The following is a 25,941-nucleotide window of genomic DNA, read 5'->3' on the forward strand; positions in this document are numbered from 1 at the left end:
CATGCATGCATTCTCTCTCTCCCTCATACACACACATATACGCACACTGACTCCCCCCCCACCCACACACACACACACACACACACACACACACACATAAAAAAAACAATGAGAGCTATAATGCTACCCATGAAATGCTCACTGGGATGGATAACTAAATATACACTGGAGCCTTGCCAATGGGAATCTCTCTTCGTTACTCTCCCATTGTCTCATTACTGCTGATGTTGCTGTTTGAGATACTCTGCATGAGTTCAGATAATATTTAGATTCCTTCATTTTTAATAATAGTCTAACATATTTTGAAATATCGGTGTTCTTCGGGCCTCTTGCATCTGGATTATATCACAGGCCCAAAGTGTGTACTCAGCTTGAAACCCACCTGAACCAAAAATGGATCTGTCCATCTAGAAGCGGAGCCAGTGGACACGCCTGCGTAATTTATTTTCCTAATGAGCTCCAACAGCTGACTTTTCCTTCTAGCTGGTCGACCCGGCCCTGCATGCGTTGTTTGCAATTGGCCTCCCGTGTCTACAAATACATCGGTATCGAAATGAATGGATCTCCAGGCCGAAAGAGAGCGAAAACATACTGTATTTGGTCAAGGGAAACAGCAACATCGGACAACGGAGCGTCAACCGTGATATTTGGGTTGAATATGCCTTTATTTGGAAGCTGACAGCGAAAGAATGCATTGAATGAGATGAGAGAGATGAGTCACAATGAAATGCATTCTGGTTAAATGTGGAAAAATCTTTGGATCCGAATCAAAATAGCTCTCGGCGAGAGCATGCCGCGCGCCTCTTAGCTCTCTTGTCCACACGCCGGAATATATTTCGCCTTGTTTCTGCCACAAGAAGTGTCCTTCGGGGTGTTTCGTGGGTTTTTCTCGAGGCTGACCTTCGTCAGCTCGGTCCGTGCGCTCACACCTGTTTAGCAGGAAGGTGCACACCATTCCCTGGGCCGCGAGTTTGTTACTCATAGTATAGAAAATGATAAGCGAAAGCCAAAAAATCAGCCTCCGAGGTCCAATTTATCGTATGTTCTGTCCGTTGCTCACAAACCATTTTGCAGGTGTTGTCAAGATAAGGTGTCAACAAGCGGTACTCTGCATTGTGTTTGGAGAGAAAGCGCTGGATGACCTCAGCAATGAGCAGAAGAAACTATGACTGGGTGTTTTTTCCTTCTGTCTCATGCTGTCATCATGCAGTTTCATTTCCAGCTGTCCTCTTCTTCTATCACTCACTTACTATCCTCCCCGCCTCACTCCACCTCTCTTTGCCATTTATGCTGCAAAAAAAAAAAAAAAAAGAACTCCTGAGCAAGCAAAACAGCTGGACAAATAGACCTTGGGACGAATTCCAAGGTGGCTCTTGGCAGCACGAGGCCGAGTCCAAGGTGCCTGTCAGCATCTGCACTACGTTGTCAAAATCTGATACAGTCATTCAGATAGTAAGAGACTGGACATGTTAAAAAGTAGTAGACTTTCTCTGGCAGTGTGTGCAGGGAAACCACCCGGAACTTCCATCCAAAGCTTTCAGCCCACTGCTGAGAGACGCAGTCATGACATCATTTCAATTGAGATGGCCAAACTGCCTTATTAATGTTCGTGATTGCAAATCTCAAATCACTTATTGCATCTATACTTGTCTGTTTAACATTTTCTATCGACTTTATGATAGTCTCGCAATTCTCATTTGACACAAGGTTGTACAAGCAATGACGACGAGCATTGGCTTCTATACGTTTTTCCCCCATTTTTTAATTTTATTTTTTAAACCCTTTCTGCAGAGGCACAAATATTTTGAAGATGCAAAATTGCCGCTAGCTCACAGCTCGCCAGGAGATCATCAGACCTTTTCAGACAATCTCGATTGCACCGAGTTTCCATAAACATCTGTTCATATCTCTGCAGAGGTGAAATAGAGGTGTTTTTTGAAAACATAGCGGTCAAGGAGAATAAAGATCGCTTCATTCATTGACGCAGTTTATTGTTTGTTATATTCTTCCAGGATATCTGCAAGGCTCTGTGGTGCCACCGTGTTGGACGGAAATGCGAGACTAAATTCATGCCAGCTGCCGAAGGCTCTGCCTGCGGACCCGATATGGTGACTTAACATGTGTTTTCCTGTGTGGTGCTTGCATGTGTGTGTGTGTGTGTGTGTGTGTGTGCTCTTTTGTCGACACGCTCATGAGATTGTCACCTCAAGGGTGGCATCAGATGACTGGCACAGGATTCCATTCACTTCTGTTGGGTGTTTTAACTTTTGAGGCCATTCAATTGGTCATGCCAGAGATGTTTGCAGCGGCTACAAGGGGTGTTCAGTTAGAGACCTTTTCCTTCAGGATGCTATTAATCATTTTCCGAAGGGCAAACGTGGCGAGGAATAGAGTTACCCTTTAATCATATATAGCCGGGGTGACTTTTGTTGCCTTTTTAGCCAAAGGAGCTAGTATGATCTTGCAGCTGATATTCCCTTTGAAAAAAAAACCCCTGCCTTCTTTTGTCAAACGAGGACAGCTTGTGTGTTTTTGTGTATCTGTTTGACTGTTGCCAGCACACTGCTCCATGGCAACATCTTACCAAATAAATTCACAAATGAAAGACATCAAACAGCAGAATCTCAAAAAAAAACTTTTTTCATTGAGGGGGGAAAAAAAAAAAAAAAAAAAAAATATTCGCTGCAACACAACCGCGCAAATTGAACACCAAAGATCTGAGCTGCTCTAATTCAGTTATAGATGGGGTTTTCCTTGAAGGTATCAGCTGGGACAGATGGACACATTCCACCTCTTGCGGTTCAAACACATAACAAAAAAAAATTGGACTGAACTGACTTCTCTAAAGGAAACACTAGTTTACTGGAACGGAAAATGTATCGAAATTATCGATTGACTCGATAACGCTGCACTTTTTGCACCTTACCTTCAAACGGTAAAGCAAAGACTGTGGATCAGTGTTAAATTGGGGTTCAGCTGGTCTGTTGCTGATGAAGCAAAAATAATCAAGCGGCGTCCGCGCCACGGAGCGATCCGGACTATCGATTCGGTTTCTTTAAAAGACGACGCTCCCCCAAGGCTCGATCTCTCTCGTGCGCGCTCCCCCCTCATCGACATTTTCGCGTCTCCGTGCATATATTGAACCCGATGGTTTAATCCCGCCCTCTCCCTCCACGGGACAATTAAGTGAACACAAACAATGACAGGCTCACTTAGAAATCTGTGGCACTCGGCCGTTGGGGGGGAAAACTGAAGGAAAATCAGCTGTTCTAGCTCTTAGTCAAGGACCACGAGATTAGCTGGAGGCGTGCATGAGTGTGTGTGTGTGTGTGTGTGTGCAGTGAGAACAGAAACAGCTGTACATGTGCCCCACCATCTACATGGATGCATTATATACGTGTGTTTGCAAGGACTCTTGAGAACGCTCGGAGTCGTTTTCTGCGCCGCGCCTGACGTCATCTTGACACGTACGAATCCAGTTCCAGGCCGTGCCACGAAAAAGCCCGTGACATAATGTTGCTTTAAATGAATCTGGATTTCAAAAAATATTCTCGCCTTACACTCAGGGATTTTGAGTGAAGTCATGCTCATTTTGGATTACATGACAGGTCGGGTTGGTTTTATTTATGTTCGATAAATATGGCTGATTTAGGGTCAACATGGGATGTGTGAATCATGCAGCGGCTTCATCATCTCATCGTCACGTGTGCCCTTCAGAAAGTCTGTGGATTTAGTGCTTTGGAACGGTTGCTATGCTAGGAGCACGGCGAAGACCAGAGCAGGAGAAAAGTTCTCAAGAATCTCGGCGATATCGATCAGCGTCCTCATCTGCACGGGAGGATATGGACTCCGAAATGGAGTGGGGGAAAAAAGACATTTGAGATGAACTTCTGAGCGGACGTGAATGTGACTAGAATCGACGGTGGATGTTACCGAGCCGTCTTTTTACTTTGGAAAGAGTTTAAATGACCTCAATGTTTTGGCTGAATATTATTGCTCTATTTGTTTTTTAAGCAGTTATGAAACCTCACCGAGCATGATTTTTTTTTTTTTTTTTTTTACATATTCGCTTACAGTAATTTGAACATTTTTACTTTTCACATAAAATAACAAGGAAGTGGGGAAGAGTGTGTTTTAGGGAGAAGATCCTTGTCAGGTGTGAGACAGATTTTCCACATTTCACTTGTATGGGGGTTTAGCTCTGTTAATTCTAGATGATGACAGCTCAAGGTATAACTGTCCAAAAAGCACAACTGGAGTTTCACTGATAGATTGTGAGTATGTAACCAGGCCTGGGCCGCAACCTTTTTGACAGCAGTTAAACCTGAAAGCCATATCTTAAGGACCTCTTCTATGGTTTGACAGGCAGTCATCGTAAAGAAGATAAAGGGCTGGGCCTGTTGGAAAGTCTGTATGTTTCAGACACATTTACGACTTCTGTACGTTTGTGTGTGCCTCCCTTCTTCTGCCTTCTTCACCGTCCCACTTATCATTTTCCATTCTCGCCGCAGTGGTGCCGCAGAGGCCAGTGCGTGAAACAAGGCGACGAGGGTCCGAGGCCTCAGCACGGCCAGTGGTCGGAATGGTCGTCCTGGTCCGCCTGCTCGAGAAGCTGCCAGAGCGGCGTCACCTATCGAGAGCGGCAGTGCAATAACCCCAGGTAGATTTTGGAAAAAAAAAAAAAAAAAAGGGAAAAAAGTCTATCCTCTCGGGAAGACAAACGCAAGGGTGTGTTAGTAAAGACGGGGATAGCGCGGAAGATACATACGAGCGCAAATATGTTTTGGCTTTGCTTTATGGAGCAGGAGCGAACAGCCAACGGGTCAACATATTGCATCCAGATATCCAAAGTTAAATCTGAATGTAAAAAAACATCAATAACATACTTCATTTAATGATGACTGTTTCCAGTCGGCTCACATGTAAAACTTGCAAGATGAGTTACCATGACCACGACAGCAGGTCCAGGTATCCTGGAGGCATCACAACGGCCTCCACAAGCTCAGTGTTAGTCATCTGAATTAAATTATTGTATAAAAATAAATACTCTTCTCTTATGAATCACATAAAAATCCCTAAAATCACAATATTAATTAGCAGCTGGGTATCACTGACTGTGCTTCTTTTCAAACTTCACCACACACACACAAATATATAAATACACTGCTCAAAAAAATAAAGGGAACACTTGAACAACACAATGTAACTCCGAGTCAATCACACTTGTGTGAAATCATAGTGTCCACTCAGGAAGCAACACAGATTCATTTTGACTTGTTTTAAGGACATTACATCAAAGTTGGATCAGCCTGGAGTTTGTTTTTACCCTTTAATTTTGAGTGTGATTCCTAATCCAGACCTCCATGGGTTGATACAATTGATTTCCATTGATCATTTTTGTGTGATTTTGTTGTCAGCACATTCAACTGTGTAAAGAGCAAAGTATTTCATAAGAATATTTCATTCATTTCGATCTAGGATGTGTTTTTTAAGTGTTCCCCTTTATTTTTTTTGAGCAGTGTATATATACTGCACAACAAAATAAAGGGAAACACTAAAATAACACATCCCAGATTTGTATGAATGAAATATTCGATGTTCGTTACATCGTCCAATGTGCTGACAACAAAATCACACAAAAATGATCAATGGAAATCCAATGTATGAACCCATGGAGGTCTGGATTTGGAGTCACACTCACAATGAAAGTGTAAAAACACACGACAGGCTGATCCAACGTCGATATAATGTCCTTAAAACAAGTCAAAATGAATCCGTGTTGCTTCCTAAGTGGACAGTTTGATTTTGTACAAGTGTGATTGAATAGGACCTACATTGTGTTGTTTAAGTGTTACCTTTATTTTTTTGAGCACTACATACACATACATATATATATTCTGTATGAAAGCAGCACATGGTTAAAATCAAGAAAATTGCTTGCATTGGTTCGTCGCTTCATCACTTATCTGCTCACTTAGTACCCAACTCATCAGTCATTGGGATTATTTGCACTGCCAGTCAGTCACGGGGCCTCGCACCAAACTCGGAGGCCTCCTCTTTATCATGTCATGCCAAGATCCTGACAAATGGCGAGCTAAATTAGACAAAGAATGACAAGGAAAAAGAAAGCGGGGGAGGGGAAAGGACGCCGGTGGTTTTGGAAAGGAAGACGGAGAGGCTCGGGAGGTGAGAAAGAGTAGAGATGACAGAGAGGGGATTAAAGAAGCAAAAGATGAAATGTGGAGATATAAAGCAGGAGAGGAGGGGAGATTCTGACAGCGAGCGAGCGAGAGAGAGAGAGATTAGTGACAGTGTGATCGCAAGGCTTATAGAAGGTGTAATTGTCCCAGGAAAGGGATTTTTAGAAACATAGCCCGAGGATAGACACCTGTGATTGGAGGAACCTTCACAAAGGCACATTCACATCCAGCCACACATTGCCAAGGATACTTAGTCATGCCAAAACACAATAGATACTACAGGTATGCCAAAACAAAGCATCGCAAATTCAACGTTATTTGTAACTTAAACGCGTTTCCCTCTAATCCTCCTCCCTCTGAAGTCTGGCGTTACCCGTAGTTTGACATACGGATGGTGCGAAGCCACGTCGCGTCAATGATACGTGTTGGCGTTCCTCCCTGCAGACCCGCGTACGGAGGGAAGTTCTGCGAGGGCTCTTCCAGGTCGTACAAGCTTTGCAACACCCGGGACTGCCCGCCCAACGCCGTCGACTACAGGGCCCAGCAGTGCGCCGAGTACAACAGCAAACAGTTCAGAGGTTGGCACTACACCTGGAGACCATACACCAAGGTTGACGGTGAGACGCGTTTTCCCCAGTTGGAATAAGAGGAGAACGTGTTTAATAGACTTCCACCTTGTACTCCTTTTATGACGGACAGCTGTTTACGTTCTGTTTTGTTTTTTGTTTTTTTCTCTCTCTCAAACTTTTTTTTGTTTTTCCTCCCAGATCAAGATGTATGTAAGCTGTACTGCTTTGCAGAAGGTTATGATTTCTTCTTTGCCCTGGCCAGCAAGGTTAAGGACGGGACACTCTGCTCACAGGACAGTTCCAATGTCTGTATTGACGGGCTGTGTGAGGTAATACCTCTTAAATGTCAAGCAAAAAACGCTATTTTAGCATGAATGTATTATTTCAAAGCCTTTCATATTGTGCTTTTATTTAAAAGAATGATATCATGTGTGAAGTCGCACAGTTACAAGTTTAAAAATCGATTTAGCTGTGCGATGTCACAATAAATGTAATTGTCATGAGCGAGCGAATGCTGAGGAGTAAATGTCGTGTGATCTCAGCCGGGCAATTTTTTGATTACATAATATGACGTCATGAGGCGCTGAAGGAACTCTTTTTTTTTTTTTTTTTTTTTTTTTTTTTGTTGTGGATGGTTTTCTTCCGCAGAGCGTGGGATGTGACCGCGTGTTGGGTTCGAGCGCCGTGCCCGACGCTTGCGGCTTGTGCAAAGGAGACAACTCCACCTGCAAGAATTACAAAGGCGTCTACACCAGACAACATTACACCAACCGTGGGTGTAATTATTACTATACAGCACAACTTTTGGATTAATGTTCCAAGCGAAACCAATGTCTAAACCTTGAATTGTATTTTCCTGCTTTATATAAAAGTCACCGTAGCGCTCGGTGTGCAAACGAAACCTTAAGTTGTCCTTTTACGTTTACATTTTCCTCGTGCTTGTCAATAGAACAATGGCGTCCGAATGAGCAGAGATCATTTTAACCTATTTTTCATTTATAGATTGTTTTCTGGTTTGTTTTTTTCTCTCTCAGAGTATTATGCGGTGGTAACCATTCCAGCGGGGGCCCGGAGTATCCGCGTGACGGAGTTGAATACGTCCAGCTCGTACTTGGCAATCAGGGATACGCAAAGACGTTACTTCCTGAACGGACACTGGACGGTGGACTGGCCGGGCAGACACGCAATTGCCGGAGCCATTTTTGAGTACAAGAGACCTTACAACAGACCGGAAAGCGTCATGTCATCGGGCCCGACCAATGAGACGCTGGTTATAGAGGTGAGGGATCGCCGGACGCAACACGTTAGCCGTCTAGCGTTATATTGCTCAGGTTTAGCAACAACAATTAGGTGTACGTTACGGGAGGTGGTCTGATCTTAAAGGGTGCGCGATGCATTGATTTAACACACACCGACACAATCCTCCTGCCCTTAGGTATTTCTTTACCTCACTTCAAGCTTCTGGTCTCCTGTCTCCATCATATCACACCTTATCTGCCTTTCATTTCACCCCTCTTCTCTGATTTTTTTTTAAGATACTGCTGCAGGGTTTGAACCCAGGTGTACATTGGGAATATACACTGAAGAAAACCGATGAAAGAAAGAATCACATCAAACATAATTATTCGTGGGCCATTATACGATCCAAATGCTCCGCAACATGTGCCGGAGGTAAGTGGAAATGGAAAAATAGAAGAAAAAAAAAATCCTACAAAGGTGTACTGAGATGGTGAGCGGAGAGAATCTTCTCCTCGTCACTTTTGCAGTTGGACTGCCAGACTATTTTTTTTTTCCTGTACAGCTGTTTCGCAGCCAGTAAACCAACTGTTTACAATCTGAGATAACTACTAAATGAATGCATTGTTCTTCTGTGCGTGGTTGCAGCTGTATGCCTCTGAAAAACCCAGAAAGGGATTCTTGAGATTCCTCTCAACCATAGGAAATGTAGCTTCCTTAACTATGCATGATCTAATATGATAAAGTCTGGCTTCTTATTTGACCGAATTCACAAAACACCTTCTCCGGTGATGAATAAGGACAGACCGTGTTCAATTTTTCCAACCGGGCCGAGCCGCAGATTAGAAGGACGGTTTGTTAATGAGCAGAAAAGCCCCAAATCCTACTGAAATCTCTCTGATCTGTAAAAGGGCTTTTAGCAGCAGGTTAAATAGAGAGGGCAGTCTTCCCGTCATTACTGAGGGGACATTAGTTGTTCGCGGTTGGAAGTCTTAAACATCCTCAGGTTCTATTGGGGCTATTACACACACACACACACACACACACACACACACATGGACTGACCATTAGACGGGGAAATGCATGCAACAGTAGGCCTTTGTCCCACCACACATATGGACTAATACACACCTTTCTGAAATGACCTCTGGCCTTGAATCGCCAGCTCAGGGAATTCCCCAATCCTTGCAGCAGTTTTTTTTTTAGGTGTGTGCATACATGTGTGTATGTGTGTGTGCGTGCGCGTGCGTGCTCTATCTTGTTTTCATGTGTGTAAACAAAGACCCCTGTGCAGAGTTCCTATTGATTGACCTCACAGGTTAAAGTTCCCCACCCTCGCTTGTTGCAGTCCAGCCTAACTACCTCCATGTCTTTGTATCCTGATTGTAGGTCATTTAGGTTGCAGTCTTATTAAAGAGTGCGACTGAATAACTGAACCGCTTGAGCCGAGATGTGCAGTTTAACCTTGCTTCTGGCAACATACCAAACAAGTATCTAAAAAGCGGAATTAAAGTTTCCCATGATCCACAGAGTACTGTCAGAGCTGTGCGCGTGCAAGGATTTAATATCACGGTCAGAACCGGCAACGTCCTGAGCGTCTCGAGCTGCTTGAAAAAATTTGTAGTTTTGTTATAAATTGGAAAGGTCACTTTACGTCTTGCTCCATTTGGAATTAATTTGTCACCATAAACACGAGCCTGTAGTTTTGTCATTTTTATTGCACTGATTCAAAAGTACACTGTAAGTGAAAATGAAAGGATGGTTATGTAACCCGTACAGGACAAATGAACACCAAGTCAGCCTGCTACAAAGATTTGAGAGTGCAGGTGAACACATCATACTGCAATCCCAGATCCAGACCAGCGACTGGGATAACACCCTGCAACACCCAAGCATGTCCTGCCAGGTCAGTCCTTCTTACATTTGTGTTTGTCATCGGTGTGCACAAATCTCGTACGTCTCATTTTTGTCTGTTGAGATCAACTGCTGCAGTCTTCCAGCATGTTTTGGGGTGGAAAAAAAAAAAAAAAAAGAAAACCACATTATAAGTTAAAAAGCTATGGTGGCTGCTTGTTCAAGTTCGACATCGTTGAGCCGGACGCCTGCCGATAATCGGTCGAGTTTATATGCGATTCCTCGACCCAACGGGGCGATGATTGTTTTGTCTATTACCTTTATTCTTACTATGTTGTCGTCGCCCTTTTCACCTTTTCGCCATGTGTTTCTGGGCGACTCCGCCTACACATCTGTTCGCTAATTTTTTGACACACACTGACAATGAGAGCTGTTTATTGGCTGAGTCTAGTCTTCTGAACTTCCCACACTATCTCCTCCTAATAAAGCATGCAGGCAGAGCTGACTGTGTCCTCCACCCTTTCCCAGTCAAGTAAAGCACCTGTTGTATGATGACGGCATTTTCCTCTCATGTCATGAAAAAATAAGTTACATTTTGGACAAAACAGGCATGTGAGGCATAAAGGAGGAAGGGGAAGTTTCACTATGTTCATTTTTTTTTCATCCAGTTCAGCGTGATCCCTCACCAACTGTCAGGACCGGTTAGCTTCTGTGTTTGTTTAAAACAGCAGACCAAGTATCCATTCATATGTATTATTATGGCGGTAACAAAGTTTCATAATAATACTAGGTCTTTGGCTGCATCCAGATCCACCGGAGAAATCACATTTGATTGTGCAGTTTAATAAAAATGCAAAATGTACTGCGAACCTAATTGGCGGGACATGCCGGTCCTGTTCCAAACACTGTAAACCATCGGAAGATATTTTCCCCGCAAGAGAGCAAAAAAACAAAAAAAAAAACAAAACAAAAACCCGATCTTATAGCCGCGCGCAATTAGAAACAACATCGTATTGATTGGAAATATCATCTTAAATTGTCCCTGATGTCACCTTGAGTGCAAGTGACATGTCTCTCCGCCGTACGACGATTCTAAACCAAGAAGGATTGGAAACGAGAACCGCTAATGGCTCTGCGGTTTCAGGGAGGGATTCAGTGGGATCTTGGCTCGGTTCAGTTGGTTCGGTCACTGTCTTTACTCCTGACAAACCGAGCCCAGGCAGAGGATCAAAGATCAGTCATCGGGATAGGGAGTGGTGTACTTGTTGACATTCAAAACATGTATGAACACACATGCGCACAGAGACACGCACAGGGGAAACGTCCCTCCCTCGTCAAGGCTGCTCTGGACAGTGTCATAAAGGGCAAGGCTCGGATTCAAAACCAAATCAGTGGAGGACACACTTGGGATAACAGTGGTTTTAATGAGGTCGGGACGAGGTTTTGTTGATGAGGATCGTGTTTCCTGAAAATGTTTTTTAAGGCGGCTAAATACGAACGAGGGACTGAATGATCATCCTGTGACACGGGGCAAAATAAAAAAAAAACAAAAAAAGGAGATAAACATCTATAGTGGTCGGTGTTTTTTTGTTTTTTTTTTTTTTTTTTTGAAGAATTACATTGCGCAAGCGACTCGTCTGTGCACTGACGGATATACGTTGTGTTGCCCCTGTGGTTTTTCTATGAGATCATGCAGACCTGTGCTCTTGGCCTGCAAATCCTTTAGCAGGAAGAGGTACTCCAAGACAGATGCAGAGTATATTAGATGCCCATCTTTCAGCCTTTATTCAGAGAGTTTTGACAACTGTTGTTGAAGCGTCAGTTCCTCTGTGACTTAAATAAGTATTCCCATGCACGCTGTTAGCGATGGTCTGAAATATCAGCCAAATTCTTGCAAATGAAGTAGACGCTGCTGACAAGTTGTGCCTTTATGAGTTGAGAGGGGTTTAGCTGAGACGCTGACCTCATCTTGGTCAGTATTGGATTTTGAGGTCCAAAAAATATTGTTGTTGAATAGGTCTGTGTCCCCTGCTTGTAAAAGAAGTGTGTTATATTGTTGCTAAGTTCACACAAACCCAAGCTGACTCTTAATAAGTCACAGATCACCATATGTCTTCCCTTAATAGGAAAATATCTGAGCAGATTTTTAGACGCCTCTGACGAGCATTGCTGATTTAATATGCATGCGAGTATCATCTAAGAAAAAAAATATGCATGTCATTCATACGAAATATAAATAATTTCTTTTTTTATATTAAGCTTTTGAAGTGACATTGCCAGTTTCTGCTTGCAAATTTTGCATGTGTGATTTCAGTCTCCATATTTATTCATGTCTGGATGATGTCGATGTGATTGTCAATCACAATCATTTTGCTGGCACACAAAGCAACACCACTATATCATATAATCATCTTTTGTGCATTTTTATTACTTAACAGCTACTGATCCCAAAAATTCAGATGGAACTTTTTGGCCCTAAATTCAACACAGAATCAAAATTCATAGCAAAGACGACGGAGTGGGAAAATCGGGCCACTGGATTCACAGTGTTTAGGGGCTTAGACAAACAAATCAAGTGTCAGACATGTACAGTGTGTTTTAACTGTCATTTCTGGGTAGCCAGAGACAGTGACTGTTTCATTTCCATTGACTTCAGTCAGTACTTAACTGCTTACTCATCACCGAGGATACTCTAAGTAGAACAACAGATGCGCCTTTGTCTAATCCATCCCTGGATTCTCACACACACACACACACACACACACACACAGAGTAACAGCAGATTTTGTGGAGAATCCTCTGGTGCAGCGTCCATTCCCGGAGTGGCTTCAGGCTTGACAGTAAACATAACCCTGATCGTGTGGACCCTTTGATGTGATGTCTCTCACACACACACACACACACCCACACACACACACCTCCACTATCTCTCTCGCTCTTTGTCTCTCTTTAAATACCACAGTGGTTTTTCCTTGGGTTGTAACACTTCCCGTCATTATTACATAGATTCGTGTCTCTTTCTGACCTTATTTCACCGGGGATGTTGCACTCCCCCGTGATATTGTTTTCTTTATGTTACCGTTGCTTTCAACTTACAAAAGTAACCCAAAAGCACCCGTATCAACATTGGCCCGCTAATGGAAATGTGTGTTTGCAGTGGCGATAATTGCAGCTGTAAAGTCATCTGACGATTGTTAGCGCCCTAGCTTATCGCCTTAATTATCTGCAGCTGGTGCTAGTATAGGGGCTAGCATACATCCTGAAGTAGCCATTATTAGAATAAGGTTGGCATTCCGACGAAACGTGACACTAAAATATTTTTTTTACATTTAACAACAAGAAATGTGTGGCAGATTTTGCCTTTATTAGGTAATATATTTATATAGTTGCAAATATGCAACTGTCATGTTCACAGCTAATACAGATTCACCTTATATTCGTATGTCAATGTTTTCACAAGACGGCCCTTCAAAGTATTGCGGATAAACACAAAGAATGAATAATACGACTGATATGAAAACAAGTATAAAGTCTATAAAAAAATAAATAAAAACTTACCATAATGCTGAGTCAGTTTGAGCTATCATGATTGCTAGTGTTGAAGCTAACACCTTTTCGCTAGCTTGGGGGGGTGCTTTGTTTTTGGGTTAAAGTTTTATGAGTATTTCATATTTAAGTTTCTTATTTTTGTTACTTCAAGAGGACAGATGTGCAGCTGTGATTGACAACAATCTACAACGGGAAATGGAAATACAGAAGTGATTTGACCAAACATCAGTAAGACGAGACAAACGGTAAAATGTAACAAAGGAGTCGGCAAAACTTAAAAAAAGAAAACACTATTATAATTGCAACTTGGCGTTATGGTAAAGAGTCAGGGGCAAATAATGATGGCAAATACAGATCTTGTAAATTTTTAATAGTCAGACCAGAAAGTGCTGACATGAACTGAATTGCTGACATTTGGGGATGATATTTTGGAAAGCCACATAATCTAAGAGTAACACAGGAATTGCAGGGAAATATCCACCACAAGATACCTATGAATATACTACAAACACAATATACAGTATAGAAATATATATATACTATATGTATATATATATAGAGAGAGAGAGAGAGGGAGAGAGACTGCATTGCATTGGAAAAAACTGCAATGTGTGATATAAACACTGTGCTTCTCCACCCAAACAGACTGGGAAAATGTCCACATCATGTCACACTAATCCATGTGTCCACTTTCATTTCTGTCTCTTTCACTGACCTCACGTCAGGAAACATCAACTTTTCCCTTCCAGACTTTTTCGATTGTGTGAACCCTCTAAACTCTTTGGCATGATATGCCGGAGCCCCCTAGAAGCGTGTAGACTACAATGAGATATTTGCTTGGTAAGCAAAGTCATAAAGTGTCCCATTAAAATAACGCCATCGCTGTCGCATTATCCAAGCAGTAAGAATCTCAGCTTCTAAGAATACGTTATTTTTTTATCTTGAAGTAATAATCATAATAATTAAATTTAGAATGGAATCAAATCCGTCAAAGTTCTCATGTGACAGGAGATAATTTGCATGGTGAAAATAAGTTTTCTGTATCTCTTTTCCATTTGTTTGGGTTAAGGCCTCTGGGCTGCACTTTTTTTTTTTTTTTATTTACATTAGAGTTTTTGTTACAGATCTCAGATTTCAGACTGAATATTATTAACCTGCACGGATGTAATGTTGTAGTATCCTGACCGCTGGCGATCTCGGGTATTTGTACAGTATATCAAACTATATTGGAGTTACGTTTCAAAATATAATTGAGCAGAACTGGTTTCAATGTTATGTTTTGTTTTTTTGTTTTTTTTGAGGCGGGGGTTGAACGGTTTGTCTCCTAGTTTTTTTCATTTCTGCATCGTGCATAAACTGTCAGCTGAGATAAAACGTGTCTCACTGACCAATACATGCACGCATGACTCGGGTAGCTAACTGCGGTCATTTCGTGCAGGGACGTACTATTCTTAGAGCTTCCAGGTATACAATTATGCCCCGTCTGCAGCGAGTAAATTGGAGGAAAGATAGATCAGATCATGGAATAGGTTTTCTGATGCGCGGTCACATTTAGGGCTGGATATCAATACGACATGTGATGTGTCTCGGACGGCGGGCATAGCCTGTTACACCCACGCTGTGTGGAAGCTCCGAGACAAAAATATGGGGATTCACACGCTGTGGCATACCCACAAACACCGGTCAGACATTATGTAATGCCCGTAGACGGGATCATTTCGACCACAGAGGCTATCTGATCCCTGTGTTTCTGTCCAGGGAGTATAAAGCTTTCTTACTCATCATTCAGCAGCACTTAAAGATAACCACAGCATAGATCACAAGGTGGTCTATAATTGAAAATGGCATTTAGCTGTACATCATGCCAACGTCCATGCCGGTGGACGAGCTAAGGTAATCATTAATAAGTCCTGCAACGCTTTATTCTGTGCCCGCTTTACCTCTCTTTGCACGCAAATTTGATGGCATTTTAGTCGATTTAAGCAGATACCTGCATACGTGACTAATATAAACAATCCGAGACTATTTAGCCAAATATTATGTCGACGTGATGTCATCCCCGAGTTAAGAAGGTCAATGTTCCAATGAAATCTAAAATATCAGGTGACCCCTCTGGGCTTGTAAATTACATCAAACAAATGCTCCACCGTTTAACTAATAAAACACTTATAGTGAAATCCAAATTCAGAAATAGATGATATATTGGGTTCCCTTCCTCCTCCCCCGACAGTGTATTTTGGTAATGTGTCAAAATATGTACTCACCATGGAAAGCCGTGATGTGCACGCTAAAAGTTGCAGTGCATTTAGTCGATGTTAAATAGCAGCCTGCCTCGACGCCTCCAACTGCACCAAAGGCGCTATTACCGTGTCAGCAGAGGGCCCGTATTATATGCGGTTGTTGATCACTCGATAAGATATTCAAATAAACGGCTGGATAGAAATGCTCATCTGTGCAATCCTCTTTGATGATACTTCGGTGTGTATCTTCCTCCTGACAAGTCATAACATTTCTCATAGCAGATGGGATTCCTCCATTTTATTTATTTAGACTCAATAAGACACGCGCAGTGCCTTTAAGAGCTATACTTTTCATCTTCCTTATACAACATTCCAAGAATGTGATGCACCGAATGACTACAAATAAAGTTGAGACTGTTAAGATATACAACATTTTGCTGACGGCGACTTTTTGCGGGGGTCGGTTCGGATGGAGCTTAAGTGGCTGGATTCATTAATGGGGGTGGAGTGGGTGAGAACATGACAGAGTGCGCGATGACGGATTGAGACGATTGCACCTCGAGTCGGAGGTCATCGGGGCAGAAGCACAAAGAAGAGGTTCAAGGATAGGGTGTCTCGGTCTGCACGGTCTGCTGAAATATAGCCGTACCGATAGTCTGGGTTGGTGGGACTGGCAGTGTATGCGCTTGAACACAATAAATGAAGGTATCGGAGCGATATTTGTTTATCTTGAGTCTTAGCGGTGACGAGGGCTCGGTTTAGACAAGAAGGTTTTGCAATGAGGTTTAAGTTACGGTCTCAAAGGCCCGGGTTTGGGTTGTTCTGACCTGCTCTGCAGCCAGTCAGCCTTGAACAAACCTCTAACACCTTATAAGTCTCTGTGGGATACGGACGCGTCTCAGATGTCGATAAGATGCGTAAAAACAGCGAGGCTTGTGTCACAGTAGGAAAACTCCGCTCAACAGGGGCGGCCGGAAGGGCACGACCGCCATATGCGATCCAGAGCATTTTGCCTTTGCGTATTAAAACTTCGGTACTGCGTTGTGATCATCGGTAGATTGATTTCAAGAAAAATTGCAACATTCCGTTAGTTTTACAACTTAAGGTGACAGGTGTTATTGCCATTCTGATTTCCTGTGGCAGCCTATTTTGCAGAAACACAAAAGAAAATTACAAACGAGCCTCTTTCTCATCGATCAAACTTACACGTCTTTACAAGGAGGTGCCGTCTTTCCTTATATATCCATGTTGCATTTATGGCTGAGGAGGGAATCCCCTCGTTCATTCTCCAGAACACTCATCCTGCGCATTTTCACAAGTGGGAGCATCAATCTATGAAGAGAAGGCCAACCTTTGGTCCCCAGAGCCGTCCAACTCCTCAATTCCCATCAACCCTGCCGACCGATTATTATCATACCAGCCCGCCTGAGTTTAATTAATGCCGCTCATGATATATTTATTATATAAATGCAAAGCAAGCGTAACTACAGTTTTCTATTGTAATTTATGTATATGTTATTATATATAATCCTATTCTTAGTATACATTATATATTATTCTCTTTTCTCTTTTTCTCTTTTTCTCTTGTATATGTTTTAATATATATTATTTTATGTGTATATGTATACGTTATTATATATAATTCTATTCTTAGTATACATTATATATTATTCTCTTTTCTCTTTTTTTTCTCTTGTATATGTTTTTAATATATATTATTTTATGTGCATACGTAATTATATATAATTCTATTCTTAGTATACATTATATATTATTCTCTTTTCTCTTTTTCTCTTGCATATGTTTTAATATATATTATTTTATGTGTATATGTATACGTTATTATATATAATTCTATTCTTAGTATACATTATGTATTATTCTCTTTTCTCTTTTTTTCTCTTTTTCTCTTGTATGTTTTTAATATATATTATTTTATGTGTATGTATATACATAATTATATATAATTCTATTTTTAGTAAACATTTTGTATTATTCTCTTTTCTCTTTTTTTCTCTTTTTCTCTTGTATATGTTTTTAATATACATTATTTCATTTGTAGACATTATTACATATGATTCTATTCTTAGTATACATTATATGTTATTTTCTCTTTTTTTTCTCTATTTCTCTTGTATATGTTTTTAATATATATTATCTTATGTGTATGTGTATACGTAATGATATATAATTCTATTCTTCGTATACATCATATATTATTCTCTTTTCTCTTTTTCTCTTGTATATGTTTTAATATATATTATTTTATGTGCATATGTATACATTATTATATATAATTCTATTCTTAGTATACATTATATATTATTCTCTTTTCTCTTTTTTTCTCTTTTTCTCTTGTATGTTTTTAATATATATTATTTTATGTGTATGTATATACGTAATTATATATGATTCTATTTTTAGTAAACATTTTATATTATTCTCTTTTCTCTTTTTTTCTCTTTTTCTCTTGTATATGTTTCTAATATACATGATTTTATGTGTAGACATTATTACATATAATTCTATTCTTAGTATACATTATATATTATTTTCTCTTTTTTTTCTCTATTTCTCTTGTATATATTTTTAATATACATTATTTTATGTGTATGTGTATACGTTATTATATATAATTCTATTCTTAGTATACATTATATATTAATCTCTTTTCTACTTTTTTTCTCTTTTTTTAAATTTTTTAAATTTTATTCTTGATGTTCACAATTTTGATTCTGCTACCCCATGTGTCCCTCGGGGACAAATAATGTTTTTCTGATTCTGATCATCACCGTCCCCGTTGTGTTGAAGTGACAATCAGCTTATAAATGCAAAGTTCAAGGGTCATTTCGATCCTCCACTGACACAGCTGGTATCCGTTTTGCCACCAGACAATATAACAATGGGATGCGCTTTCTTTGTAATCTCATAAAGAAGGGCGGTTTGGGAAAATCTGCAAAATACTTCTTCGATAGCCACTTACCGCTCGGTCATTTTAGAAAAGAAGAGGCACGGGGGGGTTGTTGGTGCTGTTATTGTGTGTCGTTATCATGTCAGATGTCAAATTGTGTTGACTAATCTGAATAAGTGATTGAAGACCTGCGTTAGTCGACTCAGCGGGCTGTCTTGTGTTGTTCCAGCTGGTCTCTAGGTGGATGGGGTGTGTGCAGCCAGAGCTGTGGAGGAGGGGAGCAGACACGGCAGGTCCAGTGTGTTCACAGAACCAGTCAAACCAATGTTGACGCCCTGGCCGACGCTCGCTGTCCTCAGCCGACGCCAGCCAGGAAGCAGTCCTGCAACACGCACAGCTGTCCCTCAGTTTGGACTGCTGGGCCGTGGTCACAGGTAAGCATGAGATCTTGGGATCGCATCCAAAACTCATTTGGATGCTCTCACACACACATGAGAAATGACACCAAAGTGCAAAACTGTTTTCAAAGTATGTGCAAAAGCCAGCCTTAAAATCTAAATCCGAATCTCTTTAGTCGCCAAATGCACGTACACAGGGATTTGACGGCGTCTTAGAGCAGGAAATTTAACTTATAAGAGTTATAAGAAAGGAAACACTAACTCAGCAACAAAGAAAAATGTTTTGGCTTATGAAATGTATACAATTGGCGGGGGACGGGGGATTATGAGGATACCGTAATTTCCGGACGATAAGCCGCAACATTTTTCACGTAAACAACGATGCGGCTAATATATGGACTTGTTTGGGTGGGGGAAGCTAACGAGCTTCTCGTCGCTAAAACGTTTATCCTCGTCACATCGGACAAATGAAAGGACCGGGAAATTCTGAGTCCGTTCAACTCCGACACCGAAGAAGACGACTTTGACGGTTTTAGTGCGCAGGAGGAAGCCCGAGATAGCGATCGGCTAGCTGCTAGCCGGTGCGGCTTATACTGAGGTGCGCTCAATAGTCCGGAAATTACGGTGTGTCGAAAAGCGTGACGGCTTGCGGGAAAAATAGTGTTCAAATGTCTTTTAATTCTCATCCTGATGGACCTAAATGAAATGAGATCATACAACACTTGTGTCTCAATGGCCGAACCGTGTATTACGACCACAATTTCAATAACTTTGCCCTAGAAGACCACTTCATTTATGTTGCCTGCTCAATTCCTATGCGTTGTGTGAAGTTTTTAAACTCCTCGGTTTCCAATAATGTACATAACGTCGCGTCACTAACGTTGTCCAGTTGACTTCGAGCCCGATACTCTGGCATTGCAACGACTGCTTTGGTCATTCATGTCTTGGATGGAGCTAAATGCTCTCAAGATGGTGATTAGAGCTGCACTGCACAATGTGTGCATAAGATCAAATTGCTCAGTGAAAGGATTAATGGGCTCCCTCAAATGTATTCTTTAGGGAGTGAAGAGGAATAAGTCACTGTGTGGAGAATGTGAATAAATGTAGCCACGCTGAAAGGCTCTTGTCACATATTTTGCTCATTAAAAAATGTTGGGTCTGTGACATTTCATTCTTTGTTCAAGCCATACGATAGAATGACAGTATGGTAGTAATAACAGTTTTAATGATGCAAGGCATACCCTGCTATTGCCAGTAAAAAGTCATCAAATAATGAGCGCTGCGTGAAATTAAATCAGACCTGAAAAAAAAAAAAAAAAAAAAAAAGGGAATTCATTTTCTGTGCAATCGCAATTTCAAACAGCTCCGTTCAATTAAAAGCATTTCAAGTCTTAAAACTTTCCATTTTAAAACGATAAAACCAACTAAAGCAATTTCGAAGGACGAAAACGTTTAAAAATCACAACTGAAATAAGAGGCATTCCAGTGTGTTAAATTACACCAGACCGGCATAAAGTGTTAACACAGTTCATTCAGAGCAGGAAGGGTTCACAATTTGGCTGGAGTCTCTATTTCAGTAGAATGCGTCCGTTCTAATCATGTCTTTTATTGGTTCTCGCCGGGTTTCCTCCCAAAACCAAAACCATGCTTCTTCAATGAATTAAATAGAGTCGGAGTTAGTGAGTTGTCTGTCTCTACAGATGGTCTTGGGTTCACCGACAATCCTCCTTGACCCCAGACTGAAAGCCCTACAGATAGATGGACTGATTAAACAAAGGTGACATGATTGACTGAAGACCGACATCCAAAAAGGCTCTGCTGTCCAAAGGCGATGTATCTCCAGAACATTATGCTCAAGTTCAGTGTCAGTGCAGACCGTCCAACGGGAAACTTTGAATAAAATAAAATATTAGAGATATTTTGCGGAGATGAGGTTGAACCTGAGCCGGTCGACGGCCGATCATTGGCCACTCGTAGAGACAAACAAATTTATGTGTGTATATATTTATTGCCGAAATATGACGGTTTGCTCGGTTAAAAAGACTCGTCATATCATGGAGAGGATATTTTAAAGCTGTCCCAAATGTAATCTAGCCCAAAGCTTTTTTTTTTTTTTTTTTCCCAGTCCAACATAATCAAAAGCAGTTGGGTTGAAACCTTCCCAATCTGGCAAGACCACTCAACTCTCTTGTAAAAAAATGTTCATATAAATACACATTTTATCCTATTTTCAATCGTAAAGCCTTACTTGTATATCACAAAGTATGGAAAAACAGCATCTACAACCAAAAAATATGCAGTTTTCCTTCTAATATATTGCAAGACGGGTCACAATGTGGCCCGGTAAGGATATTTTCTATGGGTTAGAAGTCCATATAATTCACATTTTTGGAGGTCATTAATAATACGATAAGGCAAAGTAAACTTTGGCCAATTCCTGTTTGACAGTGTTCTCGTAAGTGTGGGAACGGCCTAAGGAAGAGGACGGTGCTGTGCACGAGAACTGGCACCGGCGTCCCGTCGAAAACCCTGCCGGACAGTTTGTGCGCAGGCCTGCTGAAACCTGCCAGTCAAGAGTCCTGCTTCATCAAACGCTGCCCGAAGCAACGCAAAGTCCAGTGGTTTGTCTCAACATGGCAAGAGGTAATTGTAGAGGGCTGGGAGACGATTAGTGTGCAAATCATTAGTGGCTGGACTGCAGATTGAGAAAAGGATTTTCCAAGTCAGTATAACTAAGCCCCCGATCGATCTCTGTCTTTTCTTCTTACGGCCTTGCAGTGTTCGGCAACATGCGGACATGGACATCAAGCACGTTTTATTAAGTGTGCGGAAAAGGTATGTTGATTGTATAAACAGCACAGCTCTTATTCCAAAATATCAGTTTAGCGACGTTATTCATGGAAGTTAATACATCATCGAAGCACATTGTGGAACTTGCTGAATAACCTGAGATATTATTGTTATTTATTATGATTATTATAGTGATTATTATTATTATTGTTATTATTGATATTAATAATATTATGATGATTATTATGATGATTGTTATTGTAATTATTATTATGATTATTATCAATATTGTGATTGATGTTATGACTATTATTGTTGTTGTTCATAATAATAATAATCATAATCATAATAATAATAATAATAATGATAATATTGTTGTTGTTGATATTATCATTATTATTATTATTATTATTGAGGAAAAAATGAATTTCAAGTGTTGCATGTGATGCATACCAACTGAAAGCTTATTTATGATATATATATATATATATATATATATATATATATATATATATATATATGTATACAGACACACACATACATGTGTGTGTGTATATATATATATATATTTATAAGGTTTTTTTTGGCACTCACAGAATGCATACCAACTGAAAGCTTATATCATATATATGTGTGTGTGTGTGTATATATATGTATACACATATACATACACACACATATACACACATATATATACATGTATATATATATTTTTTGGCTCTCTTATAAAGGACACAGCTGGGAAATACAGAGAACTGGCTGCCAAAAAGTGCCACCATGTCCCTAAACCCGTAGTTGAACTGCAGAGGTCGTGCATCCTGGCAGAGTGCCCTGCACGCACCACACCGCCGGTCCACTTCTGGCGAACCCACCATCGCACCCATCCACCCCAACTCCCCCTACGACCCGACTGGCACTCGTCTCCTTGGTCACAGGTAAAGGAGGACCGAAACAAAAACGTCTCGTCATCGAATCGACACCTGACAAATGGGCAGGGAAGGGAAACGTTTAAGTTGTTTGTTTTTTTTTTTTTGTGCCACGTAGTGTTCGGTGACATGTGGCGGTGGAGTGCAGACCAGGACGGTCCAATGTATGTCCCAGGGGAAGCCCTTTTCCGGCTGTGCTCTCCATCTCAAACCCTCAATATCACTGGCCTGTAATACTAACTTCTGCCCGCAACCTGAGAAGAAAGGTTTGTAAACTCTAAGCATGTTTTAACAAGATACTCAAACGCCCGTAAATAGTCTTGTGTTGTGTATCTATAAAAGATTAATCACAAGTCTGCTTTTCTCCACAGATCTGGGCTGTAGGGATTATTTCAACTGGTGTTATCTGGTGCCCCAGCATGGAGTCTGCAACCACAAATTCTACGGCAAGCAGTGCTGTCAGTCCTGCTCAAATTCAAACCTATAATCACAAAAATTGAGGCTGTCTGCGATGCAGGCGGAAAGGTGGTTAGACTGTTGACTGACTATTAACTGTCAATGCTCGAAGGACTGTTTTGCGTCCGAGCATGTGACGAGCACTGAAAATAAAGGACATTTCAGCCCAATTGCAAGAGAGCTGCAGTGCCCTTTCCTCTCCCCGCGATGCCGGACATCTGGATACAAGAACTTGATGCTGACAGCACTGCACAGGAATGTGATCAGGACAGTGCAAATAAAGGAGGGGGAAACTAGTAATATGAAAATCTTGATTAAAGAGAATGAGACCAGCTTGTTCAAAAGAAACTGAAAACTTTACTGTATGTAACTGAATAGATCTTAACCCAGGACAGACAAATTCTCCCAGTCAACCACGGGCCTACAGCGATAGGAAGACAAAGAACTGTATACGAAACGTACCGTACCGTTGTCTGCATGGTGTTTCTTGCTCATCGGGGAATCTGGGGGTTGAAAATGAAAAGGGATGTTACATAAAAGAAAGTTAAATAATATCATTTTACTGCAAAGCTTGAAAAGTAGACTGCGAATAATCGAAGTGGACTTCTGCAATAACTGGATGGAAACAGGAAAAAGCGAAAAACGATAAAAAAAAAAAAGAAAAAACAAAGACCTACTTGTATCTTACAGGGAATAACTGTTTTTGGCCGCGTGAAGTCTTCGGTGCTACAACATTGTCTTTTTGTCTCCAGATCAATGTGACAATCTTCAAGATTTCAGGAAAGAACAAATGAGTTGTGTGACCCATGTACAGTGTTGTTTTATTTATTGGCTTTACAATGCAGCATTGCTGGAAGACTGTATTAATAAGCAGTATAAATGTGTCCTCGCATTACTCTACCCGTAGCCCATTAATTTTATATTTTGTATCTTGTTTCATTAGATGTTATGCTGACAAACTGCACCTTTTTTTTTTATATATATGTCCGAATACGTGTGTATCTCTGAAGATCAAAACAATGGCAACAACATAGATTGGATGTACAAAAGTGTCAAAAAATACAAGCCGGTGTATTTTTCCTGTTATGTGTCAGTTGCGTCACTTCCCCCTGCAAGGCTTCATTGTCCATCGCTCCTCATTCTTGAACTCACCTGTCAACACCAACTGTCCTTAAAAACTAAATATACATTTCCTCCCCTCAGCGTTGCAGCCCATAACCTAATACGCTTCCCCTTATTTCCTACACCTGCCCCAGTTGTGGTCTCTAAAGGGTCATCAGTCAACATCCCCACACAATATTCTTGAATTGAATTTCCCCGTAGAATTCTGAGAATATGAGTTTATGGACAAATAGGCTGGAAACACGACCCCGACAGCAGCGAGAGGAGGCTGATGTGCAACTTCAAGGATGTCGGCTGCCATCGAAACTCGCAGAAGGCCAAGAGGAAAAGTCAGGGTTGGGAATTGAAAGTCAGAATCCTGAGAAAAAGTATCGCTCTCGTGTGAGAGACCGAGCGATCGTTCTGAGATGAAAGTTTTATCGGATTAAAGTAGAGGTATTTTTGCGATGACGACCAGAACTCTGTCAAATAATGTCACTATTCTACAGAAAAAAAAGAAAAAATTCAGCAGGCTCATTGAAAGTCAAAATTCTGTCCCTCCTTTATCCAGTGATAAAGGCACAAACAAAATCCATCACACGATTGTTGTGTTTTTTTTAAGCGCTGATGGGTAATGGCTACTTGTTTTCAATGTGACTTTTGACATGTAAATGAAATAAGGACGATTAAAACCTTGTCGTGTCAGTAACCCAGCTGAGATCATTACATTCTTTATCGGCGTCTGAAAATCATGGACGCGTCGTTTTGTTTTTGTTTGTTTGTTTCAGCTTGCGGGATGTGCATCCAGCCGTAATGATTATCCAACATGGTCTCTTTCCATGGCTATTCCTTGCATCGCTTAAGCTAGTACTTCAATGTTGTCGTTTCCATTGACACCAAACCTCCCACAACACAAAGTGAGACGATCTCATTTCGATTGTTTCTCATTTTAGCTGCTCTCCGTGTTGTTCGGCTTAAAATTCAAAGAATTCATTTCAAGACTCTCCTTAAAACATCAACGCCACACACTGGGGTCGTAAATTACGCGTTATATCATACTGCGGTGAATGCCAGAGAAATACTCATTCCACGCTGTAGTGTTTGGTCTCTTCTTGGGGGAAAAAAAAAAGAAAAAACAACAGCAAAACTGCATGTGAGCCCATGCCTCGGTGATCAATAATGCAATTTGAATTTTTCAAACCAATAACACATGTCCTTTTCTATTTAATCACTCCTCAACAAGTTAAGCGACGCTCCGATGCTCCAAACAAAAACACCTTTGTCATTAACGGCGCAGCAGACTGTGAGAACGAAGAGGGAGGGCATCCATGTATTTGTTGCTGTCATTGGGGTGAGGAAAAGAGGAAGCGAGCCAGAGGGAGAGGTGGTACCGAGTCGAAAAGGGGGTTTTCCTCATGTCAACCATCTATCTGGTGTTGATATATACGGCTGTGGGTGCTGTGTTACTTTGTGTGTGCTCGATTGTGTTCTTGAAAAGCATGATCTGCATGCATTTTTATGTAGGCCAGTATGTGTGTGTGTGTGTGTGTGTTTCTGGTGGGGGTGCTGTTCACAGGCAAATTACTTCAAGATTTTCAGAGACTCAAAGCTGATTTATTAATTCATTTCATCTGCTGACAAAGATGTGGAATGTCTTGTCATCGGCTACTTTAAAGCTCATTTAAGTCAAAATTCAACGTTTCGGTGGATT

At 41.0% G+C, this 25,941-nt stretch overlaps 1 protein-coding gene across 1 annotated transcript in view; it reads left to right on the forward strand.

Annotated features, from left to right (window-relative positions):
• The window catches only part of adamts16 (ADAM metallopeptidase with thrombospondin type 1 motif, 16), a 78,422-nt gene extending 53,532 nt beyond the window's left edge, over positions 1-24,890 (forward strand). The window contains exons 12-25 of the mRNA XM_086155784.1: positions 2,013-2,108; positions 4,512-4,660; positions 6,645-6,817; positions 6,968-7,098; positions 7,418-7,541; positions 7,804-8,048; positions 8,305-8,440; positions 9,785-9,911; positions 18,789-18,993; positions 21,406-21,600; positions 21,736-21,792; positions 22,479-22,682; positions 22,792-22,939; positions 23,045-24,890. Coding sequence (XP_086011910.1) covers positions 2,013-2,108; positions 4,512-4,660; positions 6,645-6,817; positions 6,968-7,098; positions 7,418-7,541; positions 7,804-8,048; positions 8,305-8,440; positions 9,785-9,911; positions 18,789-18,993; positions 21,406-21,600; positions 21,736-21,792; positions 22,479-22,682; positions 22,792-22,939; positions 23,045-23,160 — 2,106 coding nt within the window. The 3' untranslated portion in view covers positions 23,161-24,890. The remainder of the gene's footprint in view (positions 1-2,012; positions 2,109-4,511; positions 4,661-6,644; positions 6,818-6,967; positions 7,099-7,417; positions 7,542-7,803; positions 8,049-8,304; positions 8,441-9,784; positions 9,912-18,788; positions 18,994-21,405; positions 21,601-21,735; positions 21,793-22,478; positions 22,683-22,791; positions 22,940-23,044) is intronic.
• The last annotated feature ends 1,051 nt before the right edge of the window (positions 24,891-25,941 follow it).

The sequence above is a fragment of the Fistularia commersonii genome, chromosome 11 (assembly GCF_037954325.1).
Source record: "Fistularia commersonii isolate RoL2024-O1a breed Wild chromosome 11, RoL_Fcom_v1.0, whole genome shotgun sequence".
NCBI lineage: Eukaryota > Metazoa > Chordata > Actinopteri > Syngnathiformes > Fistulariidae > Fistularia > Fistularia commersonii.